The following is an 11,513-nucleotide window of genomic DNA, read 5'->3' on the forward strand; positions in this document are numbered from 1 at the left end:
TTTTTGTGGCCAAAACTTTTTTTTTTTTCTTGGTACCAGGGATCAAACTTGGGTCCTTGTGCTTGTGAGGCAGTGGGTAGAACCACTGAGCTAAATTCCTGGCCCCTGTGGCCAAACTCTGGACATCTTATTTCTTCAAGGAAGCAGGGGAGGGAGTATGTGTCTATGAAGGCTGCGTTATGTGACCCTGGAGGGGCATCGTCACCTTTGAACAGAGCCTCTACCACACGCCGAGGAGAAGGTGACCATCAGGATGTAAGAGGCACAAGGACCATCCCAGTGTCCATTCACAGCCACCTCTGCCTGTCACATGGCCTGCTGCCCTGTGCCTGAGGGTACACTTAAAATGCCTATCAAAGAATCCATCCAGCCTGGGTGTAGTGGCCTGTCATCTCAGCAGTTGGGAGGCTGAGGCAGGAGGATCACTGTGAGTTCAAGACAAGCCTGGGCTGCATAGTGAGTTCCAGGTCAGTCTCAACTACACAGTGAGACCCTGTCTCAAAAAAAAAAAACTAAAACAAAAACAAAAACAGTCCATCCAAAGCTTTGTGACACACATCTGTCATGCCAGTCATGCCAGTTACTCTGGAGGCTGCGGCAGGAGGATCCCAAGATCAATGCCAGCCTGGGCAACTCAGCAAATCAACAAAATCCTGTCTCAAAATAAAATTTTCAAACAGTGGAGGTGTGGCTCAGTGGTGAGCACTTGCCTAGCATATATGCCAGGCCCTGGGTTGTGTCTCCAGTATTGCAAAAAGTAAAAATACTAATAAACCACCCATTTCATTCTTGCAGCCTAAGGTGACAAGGAAGTGGAAATAAGCCAGGCCAGGGCAGTGGCTGGGCTGAACAGACCTGGGCAACTTTCCACAGAACGTGGCAGCCTGAGATGTGGGGGTGTCCTCTGGGCAGATGAGGCCCATCTGGCACAAAGACATCGGGGGACAGAGCTGGTCAGAACAGCACGTTCCAGCCTGTCTGCATGGCCCAACATTCCTGACACGTGGCCAGGGCCAGTGAATCATTGTGTCAGGAAGCCTGACAGATCCTATGGGGGTTCCCAAGCACGCGTGCGGGTCGGGGGATGGTGGGGGCAGACCATGCTTCTGCTTCCTGATGTCCTCCCTGAGGATGGTCACTGCTGTGCCTCGGTTTCCTTTCCTACCCACCTGGGACTGACAACTGCACGAGGGAGGCCTGGGGTCCCTGGCACTCCTAGGGCCCTGTGTTGGGAACTTACTCTGGGAATTTATTCTGCAAAGCCTAGAAAGGCACTAGAATGGCAAATTCCTGTGGAGATTTTGTTTTGGAACACTAGGATTGAACCCAAGGCCTTCACGTGAGCTCCATACCCAGCCATTTTGGTACAGGGGATGGAACATGGGACCTTGAGCTTTCCAGGCAGGTGGCAGCACCACTGAGCTAAATCCCTGGCCCTAGCCCTTTTTACTTTTTTTTTTTTTTTTGGCTTTTTTGAGGCAGGGTCTCACTATGTAGTTGAGACTGACCTGGAACTCACTATGTAGCCCAGGCTGGACTTGAACTCACAGCGATCCTCCTGCCTCAGCCTCCCAAGTGCTGGGATGACAGGTGTGCGCCACCACGCCCGGCCTGCTTTTTGTTTTTGAGACAGGATCTCACTAGATTGCTAAATTGCCCAGGCTGGATTCAAACTTGTAATCTGCCTGCTTCAGCCTCCTTCATAGCTGGGATCATAGAAGCAGTGATACATGTTCTCCTGCAGCTTCACAGCTTGCAACTGCCCTCCCAGGCTGGTGCTGGAGATCCCAGGGGCCTGTCACAGAGGTCGTACCATTTACAGAGGGGCAGGTGCTATGACGGCCCCAGCCTGAGCTAGTGTGGCATGCAGACAGGGACCCACTGGACATCGTCCCTGGGAGGCAGCCCAGGACTGCAGCTGGATGCCAGAGAGCTGGGCTTGGTGCCCACCAGCCCCTCTCTAGTTCCAGCCTGAACACAACGAAGAGGTAGGCAGGGAAGGGCTGGAGGGTTTGACCACCACACGAGTCCCTGACTGGAGGGTCCAGCTGTGGCAGGGGTCATCTGTCAACTGGTGAGACACCTAGCCAGGCCCTGCCCGTCTCACCCCTTTCCTCATTCCTTGGGCTCCAAGGGGATGTGGACACTCAGAACCTCACATCCTGCCTCAGATGTCATGTCTACCCTGGGGGCTGGAGTGTCCTGCAACTTTCATGTGGACAAAATAAAAGTCAGAGCCGAGTGTGATGGCACATGTCTGTCATCTCAGCACTCTGATAGGCTGAGGCAGGAGGACTGCCAAGTTCAAGCCCAGGCTGGGCAACTCAGCAAGATCTGGTCTCAAAATGAAAAATAAAAAGGGAGCCAGGGATTTAGTTCAGTGGCACCACACCTGCCTCGCAAGTGCAAGGTTGTGAGTTCAATATCCGGTACTAAAAACAAACAAACAAAAAAATTAAAAGGGCTGGTGTCTGGGGGTGTAGCTCAGTGGCACCGAGCCTGCCTGGCAAGCACAAGGCCCTGAGTTCAATCCCTGGTACTGGAAGAAAAAAAAAAAAAAAAAGGACTGGGGATGCAGCTCAGTGCTTTCTGCTCAGGGAAGGTTACTGGGAGGCCGGGTGGGTGGGGTCTCTCTGGGTCTTGGAGTTGGGAACCAGGGAGAGCTGTGGTGGGGGTGGGCTAGAAAACAGGCCTGCGTGAGGCTGATTTCTGAGCACAGGCAGAGCAGCTGTGCCACTGGGACAAGACCTTGGGCAGGGTGGACTGTCCACCTGTTTCCCTATCTGCTAGGTGCGGTGCTGTCAGCTTCCTTGTTCCGGCCCCAAGTCGTTCAGGGGCATACAGGAATGATACGGAACATGGCATCCTTTTAGGGACCAACCTGAGGCTGAGGTGAAGGCTTTTAGCAGGGCTCGGTGGAGATGGTGACTGAGGACGGAAGAGGCCAGTGTTGGGAGAGTGAGGACACGGCCACACACGGCCACAGGAGTTGGGATTTCTGTTTCTTTTTTTTTTTTGGTACCAGGGATCAAACTCAGGTCCTTGTGCTTGCAGGGCAGGCACAGTACCACTGAGCTAAATCTCTGGCCCTCTTTTTTTGTTCTAACCCTAACCCAGGGAGTGCTGAATTACATCCCCAGCCTTTTACTTTGAAAGAGGACCTCACTTAGTGTCCAGACTGGGCTTGTACTTGCATTCCTCCTGCCTCAGCCCCCCAAGGAGCTGGGATGACACCAGGATTCTGTGCTGGAGAACCAGGGAGCCATGGGGTAGCGGAGTGGGGCTCCCCATCTGATGGAATCCACAAGTGCCCCCTGGAGGATGAATCTGGGGCTGTGTTGGTTGAGGCAGCATCTGTGGGCTCCACAGCAAGGCTTACTGTGGGGGTTGGCATGGAGGTTACCTCAGTGCCACCCTAGTGACCAGACACTGGCCATGTGTGCTTGGACCCTCTGACGAATGGATGGCCTGGGGGGACAACACGCACCACAGGCCCAGCCCCCTGCTGGCTCCGATGCAGAAAGATTTATTTCCAGAATATTTTCAGCTAACAAAAACCCACCGCATTGTGACCATGCACATGCGGGGGTGGGGTGGGGGCTGCCAGTGGCCCAGGGGCTCCACTGCCCCAGCGCCCTACAGTCAGGCTGCGACGCCCCCTTGAGGTGTTGGCAGGGACCCAAGGTCCAGTGATCCCAGGCCTATACCTCCCTTTGTTTCCCATGGTGGCTGGTGTGACCTCCAGGAATGGGCAGCTGGGTGCGGAGGGCCTGTGGAGGCCTGGCCAGCAGCACAGAAAGGTCATGGAGAAAAGCTGATTCCCGCCCAAATGTCATTAAAGGTGCTACAGATGCTCCACAGGATGCGCCTGGCTCTTCTGAAAGGGACGCAGCTAGAGAGGCGGGGAGAATAAGTAGTGCTGGCTGCGAGATTCCTCTCTAAGGCACAGGGCTGTCCCCTGCCAGGGGGCAAGGACATCTTCATGGCTCTGCACCCACAGATCCGGGAGAAGGCTCTCTCCATCTGGCTTCTAAGCACAGGGGCCTCTGGGTCCAGTTCACTCTTGTGTGTGGCTGAGATAAGCTGCTCTCAAGAGTCAGGACAAACACCTGCCCCGGGCCTTGGCCGTTTTCAGGATGCAGACACAGGTCTTGCGGAGGGGACCTTGGTCACAGGAGAGGAAGACTGTCTGGCACAGGCAGGACAACAGCGTTCCAACATCGCCGTCCCAGGAGGAGAAGGGCAGGGAGGAAGCCCAGCCAGATGGGGAGCAGCACAGGTCACTGGTGAGGCAGTGGACCCGCCGGGCAGCCTCATCCACGGAGTCATCGCTACATGTGGGACGGGGGACGCCCAGCTCCTCCACCAGCCCAGGAAACAGGTGGGTAGAGGGCGTGACACAAAGCTCGGCATCAGGACCCCTGCATCCTCAGTTCTGCGGAGACGGATGGCTCAGCCAACTGCTACCACCCTCTGTGACCTGGAGATGAAGGTGTGTCTGCCATAGGGACACCGGGCGGCTGAAGGACGAGACGCTTGGGGCCCTGAGTCCCCAGGATGAGATGAACTTGGGCTCTGGCAGTGGCTGGGCCCCCGAGGAGGGCAGGACAGATGCTCAGGCCTCACAGGGGTGGTGGGAGTGGAGGGGCAGTGATGACAGGCAGGTGGGCAGGGCTTGTCCCCCTCTAAGGCCACTGGCTGCCACTGGCTGGGTAGTTGGGCACAGTAGGGTACTCGGGCAGGCTGTTCCCCGAGAAGTTGTTGAACTGGGCCTCTCTCGATGGCGGGTTCCTCCAGGCACCTGTATTCCACTCTGTCTGTGCCTTCTGGAAGCTTCCACCGGCCCCACGATAGATCCTGTGCACCTGTAGCAGGGACGGGACAGCTCAGGGGGTGTCAGGCCTGGGGGTTTCCTCCCCATCACTTCTTTGACAGGAGAACCATGACAACAGGGTGCCCAGGATGGGGACACACAGTCTCTTCCATCCACAGGATACCCCAGCTCTAGGCCACACACACTGTACACTGCCCCTCACACTGCACACTGCCAGCTCCAGGATTCCCCTCAACATGGGTGGACAGCGGGCATTTCCTGTCCTGCGCTGGGCGTGCACTGGACCGGGGGGGGGGTCACAGGTAGCCCTGACCTAGGCAGCACTGCCCATTCACTGCAGACCCCAGCCTCCAGGACATGAGGACACAGTTACAGGCTGTCCTGGACTCATTACTAATGGAACTTCAGGAAATGCAGGAGAGCTGAGTCAGGTCCTCAGAAAAGCCATGTGTGAGTCTGACCTCCTCTCACCCTGCCTCCACCAAGCTCCCTTCCTTCCCTGATGAGCACCTCTACTCCCTGCCAGCTCTGCCAGCCATCGCCATGCAGCCGTGGCCAGCTCCCATTTGTGAGGTGGTAACTGCAGGACAAGTGGCCACCTCTCTAAGGATGGCTTGGGGCACATGGGCAGTCCCTTGGCTAGTCCTGGCACAGGGACACATACACCATGTATACCAGGGGTACCTGCGGTTCCTAATTCGGGAGCACCAGGCTGCAGACCGATCTTCCCAGGGACACTGAGCCCAACCAGCTCTGGTGCCTCCGCCAGCCTGTCTCTCTCCAAGACGGTGTGGTGCAGAGCCACCCTGTAGGCCTGAGGCTGTGTGCTCGGGGCCTGGCCCTCAAGGATCTCACAGAAGAGAAGCCCCTGGGCCTCAACCATTGGTATAAACCATGGGGTTTCTGCTGAGCCATGCTCTCTGCTGGAGTCTGGAGGCTGACGCATGCCAGGCAGAGGAGCCACACGTCCCCCCCAGTGCAGGCACTGGGTCTCTGTGAGCTTCAGTGACATCCCATGCATGTTGTCACAGCCCATCTTTGGGAAGGTGTCCCTGGGAGATGATCCTGAACCCCTGCCTGGTCTCCCTGCCCTTGGCCACCTGGGGTTACGAGGGGAGAGGAGGGAAGGCAGGTGGGACTTCTCAGAACTCACCTTCAAGATCGCAATGGCCATCATGACGGCCGACAGCGAGAACATGATTGCAGGGAGCAACATGACCACGGCAGCGCCGACACTGGTCCCAAAGAACCCGATGGCCGCCAGCCAGCCGCTGCAGGGCAAGAGAGCGTGGGCTTACCTGCCGTCCTCACACGCACCAACCTCTGACACATCACAGGAAGAAGGGGCGGTCATTCGAGGACACACCTATGTAGACACTCAGACCTCCCAGGAAGACATCCTCTTCCCACAACATTGGTGAGCCCACGTGCAAGGGAATGGAGGAAGAAGTGCTGTCCCGTTTGGCATGCTTTGTAGGGGCGAAAAGACCCTAAAGACTCACTCCTTTCACCCCGTGTGTGCTGCACATACAGATCTATGCTAGTGATTGTCAGTAACCATGAGAAACTGGGAATAACACAGGTGTCTGAGGCTGGGACCATGCACGTTACACAGCAAGGAGACATTCAAGATAAGAAGGGTCCAGCACGGAGAAAGCTGAGGCAGGAGGATTGCAAGTTTGAGCCCCAAGGGCTGGAGATGTAGCTCAATGATAGGGCAAACCCTGGGCTCAATCCCCAGTACCATTAAAAAAAAAAAAAAAAAAAAAAAAAAGAGAGGAGCGAAAGCCAGTCTATACAGCAAGATCCACAGAGGCCTCTCTGATCTCTGCCCTGACTCCTCCCCAGCCTGGCCCCCAGGGCTCCTTCCAGGGTTGATACAAACATGCACACTCTTGGCCACATGCATGTGGTACCACCCCCTCCCTGGGCTCCCCAGCCTCTCCTGCTCCACCTGTCCCCAGCCACCCTGACGCTGCTCAGAGTATGCCATGGCAGCACATCTGCAGTTTCCATGGAGTTTTGTTCTTTCTTTATTTAAAAAAGTAAACATCTATTCTGGAATGATTTTGGACTTACAAAAGGGTGGCAGAGATCTCAGGGAGTGACCAGCTATGTCCTCCAATGCACTTCTGGGCAGGGCCTCATGGCCCTGTCTCCAGGGGCCGTGTGGCCCCACCTGTGGCCAGCTGGCCATCCAGCAGCCAGGCCCCCAGTGTCATTTACTGGGCTGTTTCCAGTCCCCAGGGCCCTGCCTGTGGCCCATGACTCTGACCACGAGCAATCAGGCAGGAGTGCTGGCTGAGGGCCCCGAGGGACAAGGGGCTGTCCTACCCTGCCCGATGCAGTGATCCATGTATGGGCACCTCAGCAAATGGTGCATAGCACTGTGCCCTGTGACACACTTTCCCCATCGGCTGAGAGGCTAGGGACTGCCTTCACTCCAAGGCCAAGACTGTCTGTCCGCCCTGTCCAGCTTGGCTGGTGACCACCTGCCCTGTCTCTCAGAAACAACCGATGCTTTGGCATAAGCAGAGCTGGGTGGCTGGTATCTCTGGCATGCAGGGAGGGAGGACAGAGGCGCCTCTCCAGGCCTCCATGAAAGGTACTCACATGTGCTAGGCCCTGGCCACCACGGGTGACCAGCACTAGCCTGCCCTGTCTGCTCCACTCAGGGAGTCAGGGAGGCACTGGAGCAGAGCAGGGAAAGAGGGACCAAAGGTCTGGGCAGCTGAGCAGAGCTCAGCAGCCCAAGGGCTCGCTGGGTACCAAGGGCCATGAAAAGAAGTTACAGCCACTGGTGGCTCTGCACAGCAGGACGCAGTTGCCTCCTGACCATGCCAGCAGTAAGCATTGCTCTCAGGACTCTCTATCAGAGCCACAGTGACAACCCCAAGCCACCTCTTTCGTGAGGACTCGGGGAGGAATGAACAAGCTTCCACATTCCAGTGGTGCCAGGGAGAGACACAGGCATCGGTGGCAGGGGCAGGAGAGGGTGAGAGGGCCTGCACGTGGGGCCCTTGCAAACTTCTGCCCAAGGACAGTGGGGTCTGGGGGCTTAATGAACTCAGAGTTAAACACACCGAAGAACAAGAGCAATGTAAGGCTGAGCGCCTGCCTAGCACTTGAGTCCCTCGGTTCCACCCCCAGCACTGAAAACCATAGATCAGAAGCAAACAGCTAAGCCCAAGGGGGGTGGCAGGTCCAGCAGTGTCCCCAAGAATCAGAGGAAAGCAGCCACAGCACACAAGAACAATGGCAGGGAATGTGGCCATGGGGGACAGGCAGAGTGAGAGAACTACTGCTTGTAGATACAACACGAGAAAACCCCACAGAAGCTGGGTGTGGTGGTGCACACCTGTCACCCCAGCACTTCAGGAGCCGAGGCAGAAGTGCACGCTCCAGCCCAGCCTGGGCCACTAAGCAACTTAGGAAGACCCTGTCTCAAAATAACAAAAATATAAAAGGGCTATACCAGGAATTTGGCTCAGTGATTCCACTGCCTGCCTCGTAAGTGCAAGGGCCCCAGTTCGATCAACAGTACCAAAAAAGGCTGGGGACGTAGCTCAGTGCAAAGGGCCTGGGTTCAATCTCCAATATTAAAAAAAAAAAAAAAAAAAGAAAAAAGAAAGAAAGAAAGAAAAAGAAAACCCCCTAGTAAGGCAGTGCCAATGGCACAGACTCGAGCTGCTCCTGTTGTCTGAGCAAATGCAACAAGAGTCTCCCAGGTCAGGACACCTGTAGCCACTGCTCAGTGCTGGCAAGTCCTCCAGCCCTGGGACACAGAAGGGAGCCTCAGGGAGGCGGAGGTCATGCATCACACTAAGTAATACACCAAGTGCAGAAGATGCCACCTGGGCCAACCCCCTAAAGGTGCTCATGTTCTTATCCCTGGGGGCTGTGGCAATGTCACCCCCATGGCCAAAGGGATTCTGACGATGGGGTCCCGTGAATGACACCGAGAGGGGTCATCCAGGACCATCCAGGGCCCAGTGTCCCTCTGAGAGGGTGCAGGAAGGTGAGAGGCAGAGAAGCTGAAGATACCATGCTGCCGGCTCTGCGGAGGGAGGAAAGGACACAAGCCAAGGGCTGCGGGTCCACTAGGAGCCAGGACCTCAAGACCTGAGCTCAGCCATTAGTTTTATGTCAAGCCATCAAGTTTATGGTCATTTGTTCCACCAGCACCAGAGATCTCAAAGGGGCACTGCCCACCACAAGAACACTTCCATCAAGGACCATGTGACAGGCAGCACCCTCTCAGGGCTGCCCACTTGTGCCATACCTTCCCGTTCCCCCCTGAAAATGGTACACATGCGAACCTCCTATCCCCTCGCATGCAGATGCCTAACGGTAACGCTGAGGCAATGAAGTGCCACCACGGGCCGGAGTCACCCTCACCCACAAGACCAAAGTCCACCCTGGGCTGTGTGCCCAGGGTCTATTTACAACAGCACACAGCTGCACTGGCACACACGCACACACACACACAACTTCTACAATGCTATTTTCTGTACTGGAGACTGGACCTAGGGGCTTCATCCTGAGCAGCACCCCAGCCCATTTCCACAGTTAACATGCACACTCCCCGGCGGCCCAACACGGAGCTTACCACGCGCCCCATCCTGGGAAACCAATAGCCTGGATGACGGTCAGGACAAACTGGGCTCCAAAGATGAAGAAGAATGCCATGAAATTGAAGGAGCTGTCAGCTCTGTGGGAGACAGAAAGAACCGTGATGAAGGCCTGACACTCCCAACAGGAAGGTGCAAGGCCGGAGGGCAGAACAGATTGTCCTACTTTCCACATGCACTGGAAAATGCACAGAATCCCATGAGTCACTGCGCCTGTGCTCAAACTGGGCTCTGAAAGCAGCACCAACACGGTGCCGCTGGAAAGACAGCACAGCCCCCCAGTGCCTTCACTGGGAGACCCCAAGGAGTCCCCTTACCCTGGAGAGGTCCTGGTGGGGACAAGAGGGAGGCACAGAGCTTCTGAGTGCCCAGGGCTATTCCTTCCCTGCATCTTTCCTGCTCCCTGCGGCCCTTGTAATTCACGTCTTACATATTCTTGTAATACATGTCTTACATATTTTTAGGGAGGGCCTCAGGCTCTTCCCAACTTAGTCTGCAGTTCAGGGACAGTGTAGGGGTGAACACGACACAGACCTGAGTGACAGGGTGAGGAGCTGAGGGTAAATGCCCGCAGCAGCCTGACTCAGAATGGGCAACAGTGAAGAGAGCTCCAGTGACCATCAAAGGATCGATGGATGGACATGTAGCTCTTGCTAACTGCACCATGCTGCTGGGGCCACTGTGAGCCCACCTGGCCTCAGGATGGGAGGACAGGACTGTGTGGGGCCACTGCAGATATGGGGAGTGGTTGGGCATACAGGGTGGGGGCAGATGGATGTCCTGAAACTGAGCGGGAGGCTGCCCAGCTGAACCTGAGGGGCATGGCATCCCTGGAACTTTCAGAAACCTGGACTAGGTGTGGTGGTGCACGCCTATAATCCTAGCATTTGGGAAGCTGAGGCAAGAGGAAGGCTGTGAGTTCAAGGCCAGCTCTAGCTACACAGTGAGTTCCAGGCCAGCCTGAACTACATAGTGAGTCCCTGTCTCCAACTCTACTCCCTGTGAAAAAATCCTGGACTGGTGAGAGGCAGGTCACCGCTGCTACCTGGTGCCCACCCCCACATACCCATGCCTGTGCCAGCCCTGCCAGGCTGAGAGAGCAAAGTGGACACTATGTGGTCACACTGCTTAGTGTGTTTCCTGAAGAAGCCATAGAAAGGAGCGAGGCTGAGATACCCACCACAGTGTGGATGGACCTTGAGGATGTTATGCTTAGTGAGAGACACCAGACATAGGAGACACAGTATGGGCTCTGTGGACAGGAAACACCCAGGACAAGTGACTCCAGAGACAGGAAGTGGACTCCAGGGGTACACTGGGGAGGGAACCAGGGACTGCTTGTAGGAATAGATGGGGCTTCTTTTGGGGTGATGACAGTGTTTAAGAAATCGGTAATAGCATTGGCTGGACAGCCTTGTGAATATACTAAAACATTAAGTTGTCCACTTTATGTAGGTGAGCTGTGGGATATGAAGAAAATCTCACCAAAGTTGCTACTGAAATACAAAACAGACCTCCCAGATTTAAAGGCCCAATCCAAAAATGGGCATCTGAAGTGAATAGACACTTCTCAGGTCAAGAAGTAGAAACAGCAGATAGATGTATGAAAAAATGTTCACCATCACTGGCCATTTGAGAGATGCACATTAACACAACACTGAGACTCCATCTCACTCCCGCAAGAATGGCTGCTATCAAGAAATCAACCAGTAACAAATGCTTCCAGGGCTGTGGGGGGGAAAGGACCTTCTCCACTGTTGGTGGAAGTTTAGGCTAGTGCAAGCACTGTGGAAATCAGTGTGGAGATACCTCAAGAAACTAAAACTAGAGGTTCCATTTGACCCAGCTATTCCCCTTGGTATCTTCCCAAAAGGATTAAAAACATCATAACATAGTGATATAAACACACCCATGGTTACAGTGGCATAATTTGTAATAGCTAAATCTTAGAAATAGCCCAAATGCCCATAAACCGATGAATGGTTAAAGATGTGTAATTTTTTTTTTTTTTTTTTTTTTTTTTTTTTTTTTTTCCGGGGTTATACATC

General features: G+C 54.9%; 1 protein-coding gene across 1 annotated transcript in view; it reads right to left on the reverse strand.

The window, feature by feature from the left end:
• Positions 1 to 3,224: 3,224 nt before the first annotated feature.
• Positions 3,225 to 11,513, reverse strand: part of LOC104869586 (secretory carrier-associated membrane protein 4) — a 20,346-nt gene continuing 12,057 nt past the window's right edge. Inside the window, exons 5-7 of the mRNA XM_010634904.3 lie at positions 9,444 to 9,545; positions 5,988 to 6,105; positions 3,225 to 4,865 (exon numbers count right to left, since the gene is read on the reverse strand). Of these exons, the coding sequence (XP_010633206.1) occupies positions 4,686 to 4,865; positions 5,988 to 6,105; positions 9,444 to 9,545 (400 nt within the window). The 3' untranslated portion in view covers positions 3,225 to 4,685. The remainder of the gene's footprint in view (positions 4,866 to 5,987; positions 6,106 to 9,443; positions 9,546 to 11,513) is intronic.

The sequence above is a fragment of the Fukomys damarensis genome, unplaced genomic scaffold (genome assembly GCF_012274545.1).
Source record: "Fukomys damarensis isolate Sample0158 unplaced genomic scaffold, DMR_v1.0_HiC HiC_scaffold_37, whole genome shotgun sequence".
Taxonomy (NCBI): Eukaryota; Metazoa; Chordata; class Mammalia; order Rodentia; family Bathyergidae; genus Fukomys; species Fukomys damarensis.